Source organism: Cornus florida, unplaced genomic scaffold (genome assembly GCF_030987335.1).
Source record: "Cornus florida cultivar Cherokee Brave unplaced genomic scaffold, ASM3098733v1 CherokeeBrave_3.0.0_Hap2_Chr02, whole genome shotgun sequence".
NCBI lineage: Eukaryota > Viridiplantae > Streptophyta > Magnoliopsida > Cornales > Cornaceae > Cornus > Cornus florida.
This window is the reverse complement of record NW_026775572.1, coordinates 5,823,835-5,845,127: the sequence shown is the minus strand read 5'-3', so window position 1 is coordinate 5,845,127 and position 21,293 is coordinate 5,823,835. Positions and strand designations below refer to the sequence as shown.

The 21,293-nt window shown below is 34.7% G+C and overlaps 1 protein-coding gene across 1 annotated transcript; it reads left to right on the top strand.

The window, feature by feature from the left end:
• Positions 1 to 9,354: 9,354 nt before the first annotated feature.
• LOC132295593 (uncharacterized) lies at positions 9,355 to 9,702 on the top strand. Its single transcript, XM_059793902.1, has one exon. It carries the CDS (start codon positions 9,355 to 9,357, stop codon positions 9,700 to 9,702), a length of 348 nt encoding a protein of 115 aa, XP_059649885.1.
• Positions 9,703 to 21,293: the final 11,591 nt, after the last annotated feature.

Here is a 21,293-nt window from a genome sequence, read left to right as displayed (position 1 = left end):
TAAGACTGCCTTCTTAAATGGTGAATTAGAGGAGGAAATCTATATGGAACAACCTGAAGGGTTTATAGTTCCAGGGAAAGAAAAGAAGGTGTGCAAACTTGTAAAATCCTTATATGGATTAAAACAAGCACCTAAACAATGGCATGAAAAATTTGACAAAGTGATGTTGTCAAATGGTTTTAAAATTAATGAGTGTGATAAATGTGTGTATGTGAAAAACACTCAAAATGAATACGTCATCGTGTGCCTATATGTGGATGATATGCTAATAATGGGTAGTAATGATGTTATAATCAAAACTACTAAAAAGATGTTGACCAAAAATTTTGATATGAAAGATTTAGGCATAGCTGATGTCATACTAGGAATTAAGATTTCTAGAACATCAGATGGTCTAGTATTATCTCAATCTCACTATATTGAGAAAATATTAGAAAAGTTTAATAAAGGGGATAGTAGTCTTGTAAAGACTCCTGTTGATGTAAATCTTCATTTATCGAAAAATACTGGTCATAGCATATCACAACTTGAGTATTCTCGCATTATAGGAAGCTTAATGTATTTGACGAATTGCACACGCCCAGACATAGCATACTCAGTTAATAAATTGAGTAGATATACTAGTAATTCAGGAAAGAACCATTGGACTGCAATAATTAGGGTTCTAAGGTATTTAAAATATACTATAAGTTATGGATTACATTATTCTAGATATCCAGCAGTACTTGAAGGATACAGTGATGCTAATAGGATATCAGATACAAAGGATTCTAAATCCACAAGTGACTATGTCTTTACTATTGGAGGAGGTGCCATATCTTGGAAATCTTCAAAACAAACTTGTATTGCCAGATCCACTATGGAATCTGAATTTATTGCTTTGGATAAAGCAGGTGAAGAAGCTGAGTGGCTTCGTAATTTCTTAGAAGATATTCCAAATTGGCCTAAACCGGTGCCCGCTATATGTATACATTGTGATAGTCAATCAGCAATTGGAAGGGCACAAAGTAATATGTACAACGGTAAGTCTCGACATATACGTCGACGACATAATACCGTTAGACAATTGCTCTCAAGTGGGATAATCTCAATAGATTATATAAGGTCAAAAGATAATTTAGCGGATCCGTTTACAAAAGGTTTGACAAGAGAGCAAGTATATAGTTCATCGAGGGGAATGGGATTAAAGCCGAAAGCTAACGAGTCATCTTAATGGAAACCCAACCTAGTTGACTGGAGATCCCAAGATCTAGGTTCAAAGGGACAACAGAAATTCTGAATGGCTCACCAGAAGCACTGGGAAGATTCAATCTTCTACCCATTTCTATGATGAGATAGTGTTACCTACAGCGATGAGTAGGATAAGCTATGCTTTTAATGACTCTTATACCTTGAAAATTCAAGTGGGGTATGGTAGGATACTCTTAATAAGAAGTCACCTATATGAGTGTGAAGTGGGGCCGCTTCTATGAGAACTTCTAAGGCTAAGTTTTCTGGAGCGCTCATGAAATACCAGGCGTTGTTCAGGGCCATATGAACACAACCGTGAGAACCGACTTTGTGTGGGAAGGAATTGTGTGTTTGCTATTGTCTTGGTTTACATCAACGGCTGAACAGTTCAAGACATAATGTTCACTGGTTAGCTAGTAAATCCGATAGTAATACACTAGGGAAGGTTCAAGGCCAAAAGCTACCTATCCCGATGCAGTAACTTTCTAATAGTACTCTCTATAGTGTCTGTATCTTCTCCTTTGTAATCTGCGCAAATTTTCATTCATGTGGGGGATTGTTGGAAACGGCATTAGAAAACGCAAACTTTGGAAGGATTTTTAAAAAGATTCCACTAAGAATTTTTTGCGAATCTATTGATGAGCGCGTTCCTCTCTGCGAGGAGATGAACGTGGTATATTTATTTTCTCAAATCCGTTTCCGGGTGAATGAGAAATTGGCTCCAAAGTAAGTGATTTATAAAGCTTAAATGGGTGTGAATAAAGTGGGAAATGCTTGTCCCACATCGAAAAAGTAGCAAAGCAACCTTGAGTATATATATGTCTAGTATGGGATTTGGGTTTGGGCCCAAGGGCACCCAAGTTTTTAAGAGGGGGAGGACCTAGGCTAGCCTGGATCCGAACTAACCACCACGCGCGCGCGCCGCCCGCCCGGTCCGGTCCGGGCTAGGGCGGGGCGGGGCTTGATTGTGAAATGGGTTTAACTTTTTACCCAAAGTTGGAATGGGTCTGTGTGGTTGTAATTTTATTTTGTTGCTGGACTTATCAAAATGGGCCTGTTTACTGGGTTGAATTAATGGCCGAGTTGGATTATTTGCTTGCTGGACTGGAGGGCTGGACTGGATCAGAATTTAAAGGATTCAGTTTTAATTTTGAACCAAGAGTTGCACCCTTTACAAATTAAAAAACCACCAACAGTTTTTTAATTCTGATTGGTCAACAATGGTTGCACCCATTCGGATTATGGGTGCACCCATTCAGAATAGGCACCAACAAGCCTATAAATACCCATCATTGGGTTCATTTCAATTCACACCAAGTTCAGAAATCTTCTTCTCTTCTTCTGAATTTCTTCTTCTAATTCTTCTTTGTTCGGTTCAGCCACTGGTTTGGGTTCAACCTAAACTGGTTTGGATTGGGTTCGAACCTTGGTTTCCAAGTTTCGGTTCAATCTTGGTCTCCGAGTTAGGGTTCAATCCTGGTCTCCGAGTCTGAGTTCAACAGAGAGTACTACACCGAGCCGGTTCGTCTATTCCATTGGTTTGAAGTGCTACTACCAAAGGAAGAAAAGTCATTGTATCCTGGGAGATAGACGCCGAAGAGTCCGTTAGCACCGTAACGGGGCGTATCTGTCTTAAGGCTATAGAATTAAATTCTAGCCTCGACTTTATCAGGTTCTTTTATAGTTTTATTTTCTTGATATTAAACTATATAAATATGTATATAGATTATTATAATAAATATTATATTTACAAATAATATTTAAATAAATTATACTATAGTATATGATACATAATTTTTCCAACACTAATAACGGGTTCGGATCAATAGAAAACCACATATTGGCAACGAATTCACGGAAATTTTAATCAGTAACCAGGGGGCACGGCGTCCCGAAATGTACCAGGTTTGCAACATTGTTTATCAAATGTTAAAAAATTGTTAACAAATCTTCTTGATATTTCTAACAGATTCAACATGTGACGCTCTGGATTTTTTTGATATTTTTCGGGTATTTTTCTTTTTTTATTTTATTTGTGCATGGGAATGTGTGGCGCAGTCTATGAAACACCGACACGTCAATATGTAGCACCGTACCAGTGTCGGACATGTGTCCGACACGAACATACGTGTCAAAGCTCTGGACACGTGAAAAATGTATCCCCATTCTTTTATATATTTTTTTAGATCAGACGCGGCCAGCGACACCTCATGGACACGCCGATCGCCGATCAAGCTTCAAAAAAAAAAAAAAAATGAAAGAGAAAGAAGAAGATGATATATATATGTGTGTATGTGTTAATTCTCTATAACAATTGACTTGGGAACTGAGAACGTGATGGGCAGAAAAGGAGATAGAGCAGATCATAAGACATAGAGGAAAAGGAAAATAAGAACAGGCGATTGAAAAAGAAGGTGAAGTGGTGAAGAGATAGCAGAACAAACACAACTCTATCTCTCTCTCTCTTAGATGCGGCACAACCTTTCTCACTCTTGGATCCGACAGAATGACCTAGAAGGTCTTAGATAAGGTAGAATAACCTAGAAGTTTGCCCTATGTGCCGTCTCTCTGGGCCTACTATGGCCATATGTTTTTTGATTATTTCTTTTTGGGCCTATTGGCAATTGCTTATTAAAGCTTGTTTAGTTGCATGTATTTTTAGCCTAGACTAAAGCCCACCTAATTATCTACATTATTATATATAATTGATTAATCTTTCAAAAATAAAAAATAAATAAATAACTATGAGATGTATTGTGGAACTAATTTAAACAGATTATATTTATGAATATAAATGAAAAATTGAGAAAGGAATAATTTCTTTTATATAATAATAAATTATATTATTATTTTATTACCGTATTCTTGCCGTGTCTGTGTCCGTGTTCTATTTTTTTGAAATTTGCCGTATCGCCGTATCCGTGTCGTATCGTACCCATATCCCGTGTCCGTATTCGTGGTTCATAGGCCGCAGTATTCTGGGAGTTGTTTGGGATGTTTCTTTGGGTTTAGAACCCTTAGAAACTCAGTTGGGTTTATTTCGGTCCATTTTGATTTTCGTGCCCCGGGTGTACTGGGTGGGCCCGTTATAGATTTCCGTATTCGAAAAATTTCTCGACATTACTGTGTTCTTCATTTATATTGATATTATCAGTTTTACACTGCGTTGTGTCGTTTGCGAGTGTTCGGGACTTAAACGGGCCGTTTTAAGTATTTAAGTGAGAGGCGGGACCCGTGATTTTTCATTTAGTATATAAGATCATCTCCAATGCAAAATACTATTTTTGTATGCCAAAACTATATTTTGAGAGGAACTATAGTGTCAAAATACTATATTTTAGCAATTCTGCTTCAATTGTGCATTTCATCCAAAATGCTATTTTTTGACACAATAATCATTCTTTTTCAACTACCATTTTCAACTACCATTCCCATCTACCATTCTCAACTATCATTTCTCCATCTATAAAAATTATTGTTAAACTTTTTTTTCAATATGTAACACCCCCACATTTTTCACGCATAAGTTGATCAGGCTTATACACGAAAAATGAGAGATATCAAAAACATTTGGTAATATACAAGCATGGAATACAAAATGATAATAATAAAAAAACTTAGACAGGAAAGGAAAACTCGATAATAAAACATTCATCCATCCTTTATTAAATACAATACTCCATTATACAACTTGGAAATCCTATGTCAAGAATCCCTATATAAAAACTTGAAAGTTCAACGTCGGAAGTAAATAAAACTGAAAACTAACTAATACATGAAACTTCTACCCTGAACAAGACCGTAAGAGTAGATGAGTTCGGATGGTGGTCCCATACTGCTAAGCCTCAACCTAGAAATGGGTACTGACCGTGTCCTGAAATAACAACAATGGTGGGTCAACCCCACGAGCAAGTCCTCTCTACTATGACCCAAATTAGATAATCAAATAAATTAATCATTAATATTCGGCAGTATACTATACCTGTATACACCCTAATGAAACTATACCATGTATAATATGACCTCAACCAGAATAGACGGTGATCACTTAGACTCACACGAGGTGGTTAAGTGTCTCCTTTCCCTACCTGGGAATTCAACTATTAATACATGGTGCAACGATACTGACAACACAGACTATAAGTCATACATAGTGGTAACACATCTCAAGGCACTAATGCATATACTGAGCATATCACTTAGGCAACACATGCCAATAATATTAAACCACATACCCCGACAGCCACACATCTGTCTATCGCAACGAATGCATAAGACATAAATGAGTCTCAACTTATTAGTCAGCTCACATGGTTCTATATGGCAACACATCCATATAATATAAATGCGACATAAATTTATTTAGCAGTCCATTTACCTCCTGAAATGCACACAGCATGGTAATAATAATTTGTATATCATTAATAACATAAATAATTCCGTAATGTATACTGGACAATTTATAAAACCATGTAATCATTTAATTGAACATTAACGATTAATACCATTTAATAAAAGAAAAACACAATTAATATTTAACAATGTCATTAAATTAATTACATCTGTTTAATAGCGACCCGTACAGAAAATGATGCAATTAATATTTAGAAATAGTAATCGGACATAATAATAATTAACGGGTAGTACAATAATAATTTAATTTCCCGCTAACCCCGAAAATACCAACCTGAGGCCCAAAAATGCAAGTTGAAGACTCTGGAAATTACAAATCAATCCCTAAGGGTATTCTGGACTTTTCCAGCAGCTGCAAAGGCCCCACACGCACCCTCATGCGCCTCCCAGAGCTTCTTACACGCGCCGCCACCTTCCTCACACGCGCACGCACTTACACGCGCCACCACGCGCGTCTGGCATCAGCCACGCGCCCCCAAATGCGCCCTGCTGACGTGGCGTGTCCTGATTGGTCTGTTGTAACGAACTCCCATGTACGCGCTACACTGGATCAATCTGTTGACCAAAAACTAATCTAAGGGCTGCGGATGTAAGCACACACTAACTACAGTGCGCCGCATCACACCGGATCACTCCGGTCATCTTCCTCACTGCCGGTGGCCGGAAATACCGCCGGAGTCTCGCCGGAAATTACAGAAAATTCCCGAAAAATTCTAGAAAATTCTAAAAAAATCCCTAAAGCTTTAAATAAATATTTTAGCTATAATTAATTATATAGGCTAATAAAATAATATCTAACCCTTAAATAATTAATATTTCACTAATTTAATAAACTAAAAAAATGATAATTTATTAAAATCCTAGCATGCTTTCTATGCTCCAAAGTAACCGAAATAAATTAAATAATTAATTTATGGATTCAAAGGGGAAAAGTAGATAATAACTTGCCTTATGGATTTGAAACAAATCCGCCGGTTGCGCGTAGTCGGGTAAAATCACCTACACCGGTCCAAGCTTCATTCTCTCTCCCTTTTCCTTTCACTCTTATAAAATTGCTCACTGCTATCTTTTTGTTTCCTATCCTACTTACGTAAATCCCCTTCCTTTGATAAGTTAACTAACATAAATATATATACTAACTTATATAATATAAATAATACAAATATCTAAATTTACATTAACTATCAAAACTTCCCACCTAATTTAATTCAAGGTAATTAAATCTAAGTCAAATAATTGGCATAAAATTCTACCATAGTAAATGAAAGTCTATCCTAAGATTAAATTGACATCATGACATTGTTTGGATAATACTTTTATTATTATTATTATTATTATTATTATTATTATACTACAATACAAATGTCATACTTTAATTAACTAATATTAATTAATCTAAAACATAATCAATAAAATTTCTAAACTAATCATTATAATATATAGAATATAAAATCAATATTACATGTACAAATAAATAAAATTAATTAAATAATTTAACATACACAAATAATAGGTGACTAAATCTACACATTAAATAATTAACCTAATACAAAATTAATTTAAATAAACTCTTTTTAAAAATACGGGGTATTACACAATAGCTTTCACAACAACCATTCTTTTTCAACTACCATTCCTGACTACCATTCTTTTTCAACTACCATTCTCAACTATCATATCTCCATTTATAAAAACTATCGTGAAACTTTTTTTTCAATAGCATTCACAACAACCATTCTATTTCAACTACTATTCTCAGCTACCATTCTTTTTCAACTACTAGTCCCAGCTACCATTCTCAACTATCATTTCTCCATATATAAAAACTATCATTCTCTACCTACAAACTATCTTCCCTCATTATAACTTTAGTACTGCAATGAGCAATTTAAGAAGAGCGATTTTGAGAGGAGATTTCAATGATTCTTTGTCTGATGAAAAATCAAAGCCTAGAGTTATGGAATGTGATGACCTTATGGGCGGGTGTGCCGTGGGCGGGTGCAAGAGACACTGACAGGCTATCACACTGACGAGCTACGGGTGCACAGTACCACATCGTCTGGGTAGAGGAAAGGTGAAGTGTTTATATGTAAGTGTGTCATCTCCAATTGGTATGAGGCCTTTTGGGGTGAAGCTCAAGAGCAAAACTGTGCAGGCTCAGGCCCAAAGCGGACAATATCATACCATGTGGTGGAGTGGGTTGTTACAAATGGTATCAAAACCTGACCCAGCCGGAAGTGTGCCGATGAGGGCGCCAGGCCTCCAAGGGGGGTGGATTGTGATGACCCTGTGGGCGGGTGGGTCGTGGGCGGGTGCGAAAGACACTGTCAGGCTACCACACTGGCGAGCTACGGGTGCACAAGTCCCACATCGCCTAGGTAGAAGAAAGGTGAAATGCTTATATGTAAGTGTGTCATTTCTAATTGGTATGAGGCTTTTTGGGGTAAAGCCTAAGAGTAAAACCGTGCAGGCTCAGGCCCAAAGCGGATAATATCATACCATGCGGTGGAGTGGGTCGTTACAAATGGTATCAGGGCCTGACCCAGCCGGAAGTGTGCCGACGAGGACGTCGGGCCTCCAAGAGGGGTAGATTGTAATAACCTTGTGGGCAGGTATGCCGTGGGCGGGTGCAAAGACACTGACAGGCTACCACACTGGTGAGTTGCGAGTGCATAGTCCCACATTGCCTGGGTAGAGGAAAGGTGAAGTGCTTATATGTAAATGTGTCATCTCCAATTGGTATGAGACATTTTGGGGTGAAACCCAAGAGCAAAACCGTGCGGGCTCAGGCCCAAAGCGGACAATATCATACCATGTGGTGGAGTAGGTCGTTATATGGAACATATAGCAGTAGAGTTTCACAGAAGGAAAATGCAACGAAATAACCAACCAACTATGCGTGTTGGTTCTGTAAGTGGTTGGCGATACATCTATCGTGATAGAATCTCCAGCAACGAGCGACTAATTGAAGACTACTTCGGTGAAAATCCTGTCTACCCAGCTAACATCTTTCGAAGACGCTTTTGAATGAATCGTCCATTGTTGCTTCGTATATTAAATGCAATTGAACAATATGATGACTACTTTGTTCAAAAGATTGACGCCGTCAGTTTTACCGGATTATTCGGTTTGCAGAAGATGACTGCGGCAATTGAGATGCTTGCATACGGTATGCCCGCTGATGTTGTTGACGAGTATATGAGAATTGGTGAACCCACAACAATTGAGTCTTTGAAGAGATTTTGTGTAGGAATCGTTAGCATTTATGGTGAAGAATATATAAGATTGCTGACTGAGGCGAACATTTCCAGACTACTACGGGAGGGGGAGAAACGTGGATTTCGCGAAATATTAGGGAGTTTGGTTTGTATGCATTCGAAATGAAAGAATTGTCCTACTGCATGGCATGGTCAATTCACTGGGTATGTACATAAACCAACAATTATACTTGAGGCAGTGGCCTCGTATGATTTATGGATATGGCATGCTTTTTTCGGTATTTTTGGATCCAATAATGATATCAATGTTCATAATCGGTCTCATCTCTTTCTTGAGGTCATTAAAGGACATACCCCTCATGTCAACTATACCATAAATGGCAACCAATACACTTTAGGAAATAATCTTGCTGATGGTATCTATCTTAAGTGGCCAACCCTTGTCCAAACGATTTCTTAACCTCAAGGATTAAAGAAGCAACTATTTACAACAATGCAAGAGTCATATCGGAAGGATGTGGAAAGGGTATTTGGTGCACTACAAGCACGTTTTGCTATTGTGTGGGGGCTGGCAAGATTTTGGAGCCATGAAGATCTTAACGATATCATGAAGGCGTGCATAATTTTGCACAACATGATTATTGAAGATGAACGTGATAACTCTTTAGATGACGAGTATGATGCACCCGAAATGGTGCATCCATTTGAAGTGTCACAGGAGCCGTCACCCTTGTTTTCTGAGTTCCTCGCTCGTCATCATATGATTCTATCTTCTGTAATCCATCACACACTCCACAATGATCTTATTGAACATTTGTGGTCACGACAAGGAGAAACTTGAAAAAGTGTATTTCAGATGTCCTTTGTTTGGATTCTTGATTTATTAGTATGTGTGTTTTGTACACTAGATAGTGTACAAGTGAGTTTGTATATATATATATATCTTTTTTTTTTTGTAAGTGTTTGTATTTTATTTAGCTTGTTTGCCTTCTAAAAATAAATAAATAAAAATGAATATCATCAAATCCATGTTTGGCATTTCAATACTACAGTTCAATAAAATTCATAGCAGCAATCCAAAATAAATACATAAGCATAACAAAAAAAAAGTAGATAATCTTGGAGATGGGGAAAGAGGAACATAATAATCAAAGTTTGTTGAGCGTGCTTGTAGTTTGGAAAGAATCTCATCCTTGCGCATTTGGTAATAAACTTTTGTCTGAGGGTCTATGTTAAAATGGTCCATCATCATAATCTTATCATCTCTCTCTTTTCCCTGACTTCTTTCTCTTCTTACTCCCTTTGTTTCATTTGCTCCATTACTTTAACTTTTCTTTCTTATATTTCGAACTTCTTTATTCTACTCTCACTTGCATTAGTTGCATTTTTGTTAAATTTTTCAATCAAATCACAAAAACGAGTGTCTAAACTATCTGCTATATTGTTTTTCCTACGTGCTTCTTTTGCGGCTCTCCTTCCACCAGGCCTTTTGGTTCTTGGGGAGTCAACAACAATTATAGTTACATCTTGATCGAAATCGAGAGAAATGGACGTCTCAAGAATTTGGGATGCGGAAGAAGAATATGGGGAAGAGGAATATGGGGTTATTACAAGAGACTTTGGCTTTTTGGAGGATGCCCAATCTTCCCACTTAATGCCATGTTCCAAGATTGCCCAACAGTGATCCAAAGAAAAATGTTTCTTCTAATTTTCATAATACATACTTTTTGCTTGATAGAAAATGATATGAAACAAAATTAGATGTATAAAAATTAAAATTAAAACTAACAAGAAAAGTAGAAATCTCACCTTATCTGTTTCATTGATTTCACTTTGTTGCCTATTGTCAATTTGTCTAAGGCGCCCACTATATTTACTAAAACACTTCATGATTATGCCTCATCGAGAGTGGACAGAACCTTATGTTCGTATATTTTCATCGTTGTTGTGATCAAGATCATTTTGGAATATCTGACTCCAAAAATTAGTTTGTGATTACGAGTTACCAACAATTGGATCTTGGGTGATGCTCAACCAAGCATTGCAAATTGTTACATCTTGATATGGCGTGAATGCCTTTCCCCGCATTGGTGATTGTTAAGGGACTTCCATTGATAGTTATCAATATGCCAAATCAAAGCGACATCAAACCCACTGTGGATAAATTACCAAAGCTGACAATAGTTATACTTCTTGCATTAGTAATTGAGGAGTATCATATAAAAAAAAAATATTCACTTCCTATTTTAGTGCTTGAGTAAAGGTCTGGATAGCTAATGGTTTATTGTCTTCTCTGTTTGGTAATGGTTCCATTGTTTTCTGTTCATTATATATATTTCCTCTATATATATGTATTTTTTAACAATTCCACTTCCATCTATACCAGTACTTGAAATGTCGTTTGACATTTTTCTATTTTGCTAATTAAGAGAGTGATTACCAATGCAACGGGGAGGAATGACCTCTACCTATTAGATCCACATTCATCTGGTGTAAATTAAGTTATGGTTGCTCTTTGAGCCGATGGTTGATTTTTTGTTTATGGGTTACTTTAATGGCATAAAAGATTAGACCGCCCTTATAATTGTATACAAATGTTTCTATATTGAACTTTGCTAGTTATTTTCAACTTTCATGTGAATTTATGAACTTGCTAAACATAATAGAATTAAATTCTCTCCAAGTTCAGATATGAGCATCACTCTCATGGTTTAGATTCAGTCTGATGTGTTTGGTATCCATAATTTGTCTCTCACACACACACACATATGTGATAAGGGTTGCCTAATAATAATATGTTCTTTATTAAATCAAAAAAGCACCTAAAACATTATAACAGAGTTTTAAATCACAAAAAATGCATAACATATCAAAACATTGCCTAGTGATATGTTGTTGCATTTTTATGGCTCTCCCACAAAAACCTATATCATACGTATACACGCCTAGAGATTAGGGTAGCCCAGTAATTAATATGTCTTTTTTTATTTATTTTGTTATAATTACTATATTATAAATTGAAAGGAAGCAAAGCATTCAATTTAACAAGTCACAAAATACATCATAAAAATGTTATTTTGCTATTTGAATTCCACTTTAATTTAATTTGTTTATTCGAGCTAAATTTTTGTTGCCTTCATGTTAATTAGAGGCTTAGAATTTATTGATAGATACCATAATCAAATCTAAGCAACTTAAGAAAATATGGATGAAGAAATTATATACAGTTTCCAACATAAAAATAGTTATTTCATCCCTTGTTTTTCAAAGAACTCTTGTCTCCTTCATAAATCATAGGCAAAAAAATGGTTGTAGTCCAAAACTGTCTTTACCATCCCCTGTAGCTTAAATGCTGAGAGTATTGTAACTATATAATTTCCATTAATTAAAGTATACAAAAAATTTAGTCTTTAAATTTGAAATACAAATAATTATCTGGAATTTACTCTCAATCCAGGTTATTTTCATATCTACCAATTACTTTGTACAACAAGACGCAATAAATTTGACTATTTCCAGGGTTTCAATTCAGTTAAACAATTATCAGCAGATTAGATACCATAGATCTCAATGTGTGTGTGTGTGTGTGTGAGAGAGAGAGAGAGAGAGATGCACTTGGAACCAATGAACTTGGAGCCGATGCACTTGGAACTGGTGATGTGATGAGCGGCAACGAAAGGGAAGAGAGAGAATACAACGAAAGGGAGAGAGATGGATAGGATTAAGGGAGAGAGACGAATAATATTGAGGGAAATGGCACCGTAGAGAAAAATAAGAGATCTGCCAAAAAAATTTGGCAGCTGCTATGTTTGAGAGGAGATTTGAGAATCTCAAAATTTGAGAGCCCATTGGAGAGCCCATTTTTTACCCACCTCTTATATTTTGAGTTTGAGAGCCCATTTGAAAGGGCATTGGAGTTACTCTAAAGATGGACTTAAGTCATTTTTTGACCACAAAATCATTTCCTCTATTATTCTCCCAGCCGTAGCTTCCTTATCTCTCTAGCTTTATTTTCTTTTTCCTTTTTACATGCTTCGGACAACGATTGATCTAGTTCAGCTTGGATTTTGACGGCGCTATAGAAGAAAAGTTCTACGAGCATGACGAGAGCTTCAAGCCTATGGTTTTGGATTTTGAATTGGAGCATTTTGGAGATTTTGGGTGAGGCCCGAGTTCGGATTTTGGAGCCGTTGTAAAAGGATTTTTCACTCTCACTCGTATCTTGTTTCATCCTACGGAGCTAGTTTCACAAGGGGAGCATTTTGGTTTCGGTGTAATTAGGATTTTCATTCTAATTTGAGATAGGGGTGTTTAATGTATTAAACTTTGCCTTTTCTTGAGTTCCTTAGCTTTGATTTCATGATATATTAATATATAAATATTTGAAATTGATGATTCTGATTTAAAATACTTGATGAAGTTCTAGACTAGAAAAATTATGATTTAAAGTGAAAAATACATATTTGTATAATAAAATGTTTAATAATGATTTTTGATGAAAAAACTATATTGAATTGTGATCGTGGTTGTTTATTGGTATACTAGGTTGTTACATTGTTTGCCATCAATATAATTTGCTATCTTGTAAATGCTTGTATAGCTATGACAATCTTGTTTTGATGAAAGCCATGTTTAATTGACTTAATAGAGACGTCAAGTATGCCAATATTGAATAAATGATTTACGCTTTAAATTTACTCACTATATATATATTTGAATGCCAATGATGAATGCATGAGTTATCTAGATGAGATGGTGTGATTAAATAATTATTGATAGATGGTCTTAATCGTTAATTTTATTTCCATATTCATTGCATTTCATGGCATTGGCATAGTTGTGGGAATTAGGTTGAGTTGTTAAGGAAATGAATGAATGTTAAGAAATTGTGAAAAAGTTTTAGAAAAGAAACGGATTTTGCGAGTCCGGTGCTAATTTGACCTAGAGGGAGCGCGTGCCAAATTTGGACGTGTAACATTGCATAACTAGGTCCCAAATGGTTGTCGAATTTGAAGCTAGGGATACTTAAGCAATCTCGCCTCGATAAAATCAATTAGCGATTTTCGGTGTGAGTTGTGCCTATTTCAAGACTGAGATTGAAAATGGCATTCTTTTATGGTATTGTATGCAGGTTCATATCATTGACTTGTTAAGTGGATGCCATTGTTCCTAAATGTGTTGTCGTGAATACTTGAAACCCCAAGCATGATCTCGATTATTCCTTGACCCTATACTTTGGTGTGTTGATTCAAGGGAGTACAAAGTTGATACCTTAGGCATCTCCTACTGAGTGGTGGTGTTCACCCCTTTCTCTTTTAAACATTTTCAGGATTTGGAGGTGAAGTGGTGAATAATTCATTCTTGCAAGCTTAGATGTAGAACTTATTTCATTAATTTTGTTAAGTAACTATAAATCGTTGGTTTTGAAAAAAACATTGTAATTACGGCTACAAAGGATTTTCAAACTTTTAACCTTATTCTTTTGGATTACTTTTGTATATTCTAGGGATATGTAAATGATGTAACTTTAAATAGTTTGTTTTGGGATAGATCAATGATGGATGACGCTTTTATTTTACCTAATTTAATGTACATTGTTCTACCAATGCATTGTGGTATTTTATCGCTTATGTTCTTGATTTAGGACAGGGTTTGGGCGGTCAAATGACCTATTTCGTCTTCAGGATGAAAAACCATTCATCAAGGGGCTTAGAGACCATTTCTAGGCTTGGGCAATCGCTTGTCGCCCAGGACGATCGATCGTCTATTTTATGCATTTGAATTTTTGCCCTATTTAACTATTCACCAGAGAGTTTGTAAAGTGATGATCGCTCATCCCAGCCGACGATCGATTGTCGCTCATCCCAGGACGATCGATAGTCTGTTTTATGCATTTAAATTTTCGCCTTATTTTACTGTTCACCAGAGAGTTTGTAAAGTGATGATCGCTCATCCCAGCCGACAATCAATCGTCACTTACCAGGCCATTCTCCAACGCGGGTATGATTGCTTCAGGACAGACGATCGCTCGTCATTTCTTGACTTAGCCAATTTTTTAACTTTTTCTCTCTTTCATTATTGGACCCGGGACTTCATGGAATGTAACCTAATGGTTTTAAATGGCAATAAGTGTCTAATGGAGTATAATAGACTTAGTAATGTACCCATTAACATAGAATGACTGTTTTGTCCTTAGATGATCTCAGATCTGGATAAGGACCCGATTAGCGATCCGGACCTCCAGGTTTGGGTCGTTACACAACATCATAGTTGTAGTGGCTTCAACGTTGAAAATGTCGTAAGTCTTTTACTTTGTAAATTTTTAATTTTTTTTATTTATTTTAATTGTTAATCTAACTAATATCAATTATTGTTTATTTTTTATAGCTTATTGATGCAAGAAATCTATTTAATAAGTCAGAAAACGAGTTATTTAAGTTGGATCAATGTTGGAGTATTTTAAAGAATTCTTCAAAATGGAATCCCATTTTCAACTGCAATGCTAAAGGGAAAAATAAAAGAGCTGTGGAGATCGATATGAATGAGCCTGAAAATTGGTCAGAAACTGTTCCACTTACTTCGTCAATAGTCTCAACCAATCCTTCTACTCCGTTAACACCTAGGGTATCAACACCAGGTTCGATAAACCTTAGTGATAACTATTCGCCTGCAATTAGTGTTAAAAGTTCAAATGGCATTGTACGACCCCCTAGACAAAAAAACATCTAAGAAGGGTCGCGTGAAAAAATCAAAGAGGAGGTACAACATAATTTATTTCTGGAACAATTTAAAGATTTTACTGATCAAAGTGAGTTGATAAATGCTTTGGCAGTCGAATCTAAAAAAATGAAATTGAAAGCTACATTCGATTTAGGTTTGGAGCAAGAACGTACAAAAAGAATTGAAAAAGTTGGAATTTGAGCAGAAGCAAATTGATTTCAAAAGAGAAATGATGCTTAAAAATTCAAATAATGCTCCAACAGTTGCGGCAAAAGCTTGGATCATTGATCAATAGAATGAAATTTATGAATGTTTCAGTAAAAGGGGCAGTTTGTGAATCTATGTAATGTATTTTTTTTATTCTATCTATGGGAAGCTAATGTAATTTTTATTTATATATGTAATGGACATTTCTTTAAATAATAATTTATTTAAATTTCTCAACAAATATACTCGAAGCAACTAATTTTTAAAATATTTTTTATTCATTAGCAATATAAAAATTACATTTTATTTGATTACAACAAATTTATGCATCTTCATCACCAAATTGATTCCACAAATGTTACATGAGATCACTCCTAAGATCAACATTGTCTAATTTATTGCGAATCTTACTTAGGCAAGAGGAAATGTGTGCCGCCAACACTGATGGGTTTCGAATGTAATGTGGAACGGTGATTGGGTCACTCGTCGAAGGTGTGCATTGCAAAATGTGTTCGCTTTCGTCTTTAATGTTCATAGTGTGTAATATGATGTACGTTCTCATTATCTTGTTCAAATCTTATTTATCCAATAAAGTACCAATTCATGCGTTATAGTCCACCTCATCTGCAACACGCCAAACGCTCCTTCAACATCCTTCCTAACAGCTTCTTATTTGTTAGCAAATAATTTTTGTTTTACAGTTGTTAGGTGTGAGATGGTCTGCATCAAAGTTACTCACTTATAATATATACCATTAGATAGGTAATACCCCATTATACGTTGATGCCCATTCACCTTGTAATTAACCCGAGGCATTGTACCATTGAACATGCACTTGAATACTGGGGAATGATCGAAGACATTCAAGTCATTGTGTGAATCAACAACACCAAAGAAAGCATGCTAGATCCACAGATCTTTCGATGCAACGGCCTCCAATATGAGGATAGGTTTATGGCTTCTTCCTGTTTGTGTGCTATGCCATGCTATGGGGCAATTTTTTCGTTCCCAATGCATACAATCTATAGAGCCAAACATACCTGAAAATCATTTCTCCTCCCCTTCTCGAAACAGACATGCAATGTCATCTACATTTGGTGTGCGTTGGTATCATTCCACACACACAACAATTATAGCATCATAAAACATTTTCAAGCTTTCAATCGCAATACGCTTAGAAATCTTTATATACTCATCACATAAATCAGCTGAAATTCCATATGCAAATATACGTATTGCAGCAGTCATCTTCTGTATAGGAGTGAACCCCATACGACCAAGAGCATCGAGTTTCTGGATGAACCATTCGTTATATGTTGTAACACGGTTCAAAATGTAAAGAAACAACTCTCGTCGCATCCGAAACCTTATACGAAATATATTTGGTGGATAAATCGGATTTTTAGCAAAGTAATCTTGGAATAGATGTTGTGCTGCCTCCTCTCGATCACGTTTAATATATTTTCTCTTACGAGGTTGAAAGAATCCCGCACCCTATCAAACGATAATAATCTCCTCACAGCGTTCATCCTTTTTCGATGAATTTAAAAAATATCTTCATCATCTGAATATGACCAATTCAATAGAGAAATAGACTCGGAGACAGGAATATCTCGTGATAATGAAGCCATTGTTTTTTTGTATAAAAAATATGATAACTCAAAGAAGAGAAAATGGACTTGAGAATGCAAGGAAGTAGACTTGATAATTAAAAGAAGGTAAAATGACTTGTTTATATAAAAATTGAAATATAGCTGTTAGAAATATAGCCGTTTGGAATATAGATATTGAGAAAAAGACAAAAAAATAATTAATAATTTTTTTAATAAATAAATTAAAATATAATTTTTTATTTAACTTTTAAATTAAATTAATAAAATAATAAATAGATAATGAGATAATTGAATTCCACATCATGGAACATATTGGATAACAAAACGTATAATATCATATTAGCACTCTTTTATTAAAGTAAGCTGATACGACACCCTACTCTTTTTTAAAATAGATAGATAATGTTTGAAATGCTATGAGTGTAGAACCAAAGTTAATAATATTGTATTTATTTTTTGAGAGGTAGAATTAAAGCTCAACCTACTTCAATTTCGATTGCCTCTTTTATCATTTTAAGACTTAAAAATAAATGAAACACGTACATAAACTAAGTATGCCTAGCCATCTAATGGAGCTGACGATTTTCAACAATTTTACTTTTGTATCTTTGTACGATAAGTAACTCAAGCCTTCCAATTTAAATTTTTTTGGAAATGCCCTAATTAATAGCTGGTGACAAATTGATCAAACATTATTACAACAATATAGAAGGCGTAGAGGAGACATATGTCTCCTCTATTTTTCTTAAATTAAATATTGTTCGTGTATATATATATATATACACATACATACATATAGGTTAAAATGGCTTTTCGTTCAGATTCTGGATGAGAATTGAGTGATGGGAGGATCTAGTCAGATGTAATATAATCAAAGATTCAGCAGATTAGTCAACGAGGTTTCATTAAGTTTGAAAAAGGGTTGGAACCCACCCCCACAATATCCAACTCATGGACGTGACATATTTGACATGGCCTGATGTCATGTGAATATTGAAGATTGACCATTAAACTAACTTATCATATCAGATTAAAATATGGTAAACGATGTCTTTTCGAGTTTTAAAGGTGGTCTTTAAATATGTAACTAACCCATCTTATCTCCTTTGACATCAATACTCCCAAGACTCTCAGACCACCAAACACTATGTCACAAACCCAACAGGTCAAATTCGAAGCTTAAAGGAGGAGGTAGAAATGATGACTGAAATTTTCTTAGAGGACCCAAGAAATTAAGAGGGTTTGGAAACAAATGGCAACTCCTGCAAAAACTTACTCAATCTTACAGTGGAATGACCCATTATTTTCCCCCAGATTATAATTAGATTTTCTGTTGACTTCTTTTTTTGTGATTTTTTGGGGTACATTAGCTCATCTTGCTTCATAGAGAATCCCTCTGCAGATCTGGGTCATCAGAACAATATCTAGGACATCATTAGTATATGTATGTATATATATATACACGCACACACAGTCCAATATTAAATGGGTGAGAAGAAAACTAACCTTATGAGTGAAATAATGGCAATGCCTTAACCCAAAAGACTAGAGAAACTTTAGCCCAAAAGACACAAAATATCTTTCGAAAATTATCATCACTTATATTATAAATGATTGGACTATTTTTTAATCACCCTCAAATGTTATCACTTTTCAAAAGTGTCGGAATACTTTTAAATGTAAAATGACATTATTTCCCTTTTAACTTTATGTTGACTTACTAAAGAGTTGTATTATGCATAAAACATGATTTGTTTGCGGTTGTAGTGTAACAGACTTGGCGAATATTGGTGTAAAATGGCCGAACCAGTCGATTCATGCAAGTATATAATGATATCGGATTTAAGAAGTTATGAACAGGCCGATACATCGCGTATTGGCCGATATGACAGACCATGGTATAAAATGACATTTCTACCTTATTCTCTCTTTCTCCTTCTCTCACTATATATATATATCTTCTTGAGAAATGCTACAAATTTAGGCCCAAAATTATTTATTTACATAAATAATAATGTTAACATTAAATAAAAATTTAATTGAATATTAAAAATTAAATATATTATATATAAATATTTTTTTAAAATACATATTTTAAGAAGCTTTATATTTATAGTATTCAATTTCATGTTTTAAAATTTAAACTCAAACTTATTTATTTATATTAAATATATTATATATAAATTTTTAAATAAATTTTAAGATAAATTTATATTTATTATTAAATAATTTTTTATATATGTTTTTAAATGTGTGTATAGACATTTAATGAGGGCAAATTTGTCTTTTAAATTTGTTGATATTTTGAATTAAAATAGATTTAAAAATTGGGGGTAAAATTTTCATTTGCACAATTCTAACCGCAAGAGTGACGGAAAAGTCATTTGGGATCTAAATGATAGTAATTTCTAAAAAGTATCTCCATGGGAATTTTTTTCAAACTTCAGAATGTGTTAATGAAATTAACTCCAAAATTTATCATTTTTAAGTTCTTAATAGCAAAAACTCTCACTTCAAATTCTACATTATGTAAACTCCCCTGGATTCACCTTAGAAAAATTTTTGACACTAGAAGTCGGGAGTTCCAACCCCTTTGAGTCACCTAGAAAATTTTATCAATACTGAAAGTTAGGAGTTCAAACCCCCCTTGAGCCCCCAAGAGAATTTTCTTAGTAATTGACCATCACATGTGGACAAAAGAACTGAATATGCTTAATGGTGAATAATGAACTGTTCTAAACTAATTAACTACTGTAAACAATCCGACACCACCATCGATAGAAAATAAAATAAGTAGTAGTAGTCAACTTCACTTGCAATTCAAATATTAAACCAGGCACGTTTCAAAAAATAAAAAATGTTAAACTATGCCAACCTATACCTTCTAGTTCTTGTAAACTTTCTTTTTTTATTTTTATTTTATTTTATTATTATTTTTTTTTACTATACGTATATCGGCTCCACAACACATATACTATTCAAATCACAAATGTCCTATTTAATTTCATTTGAGATCCCATGTAGTAAATTTGTCAACATCCACATTATCTGGTGATACTAGATCGTATTATAATTTGCACTTATTTTCTAGCTTAAGAAATCTTCATTAACTGATCTTTTCCACATTGAATCCAATTAAGCTTCCAGCCATGTAAAGAAATACTTCAGAGTTCTGAGAATTCATGTAAGAATTTAGCCTTCAACTCGTCAAGGGTTCAGCTCTTTTCATGCCATCTTCGTGGTAGGTTTCTTCTCAACGTCAATGTGTTACTCTAAGGGCGCAATTTGGGTTGGGCAATCCGAATTCAACTCGAGCCCAGTTCAATTTTTTCGGACTTGGACAATCATTTTACAATTAGGGTTGAGTTTGGGTTGAAAAATATAAACCCGGATTTAATTAGAGTTGGGTTTGGTTTTAGATGCTAACAACTCGAGCTAACCGAACCCGAATTCTAATATTATTTTTATATATATATTTTTACTTTAAATACATTACATATAACTTCTTTTGTCAAATATTAACTTCTTGTATGTTAAGAATTAGGATAATTAGTTTTTTAAGAATTTTTTTGTAATTTATTAAAAATTTACAAAAGGTCTATACACTTTTTCTTGTTTAAGAGTAAATTAATCAAAAAAATAATTCAAAATCATATTAAATTTTCGATATGAAAATTAGCCATATGAGTAATCAGAATTAATCCGAATTTTTAACCCAGAATCTAAGCCCGAATTACAATCCTGAATTTAAAAGTAAAAAGATGAGTTGAACTCAGGTCAAGAAATTAGTGTTAAAGATAGAATTAGGGTTGATTTTAGATTTAACATTTCATATAGTAGGTTAAGATCAAGTTATACCTCAAACCCGCCCAAGTTGCAGCCCTACTTACCT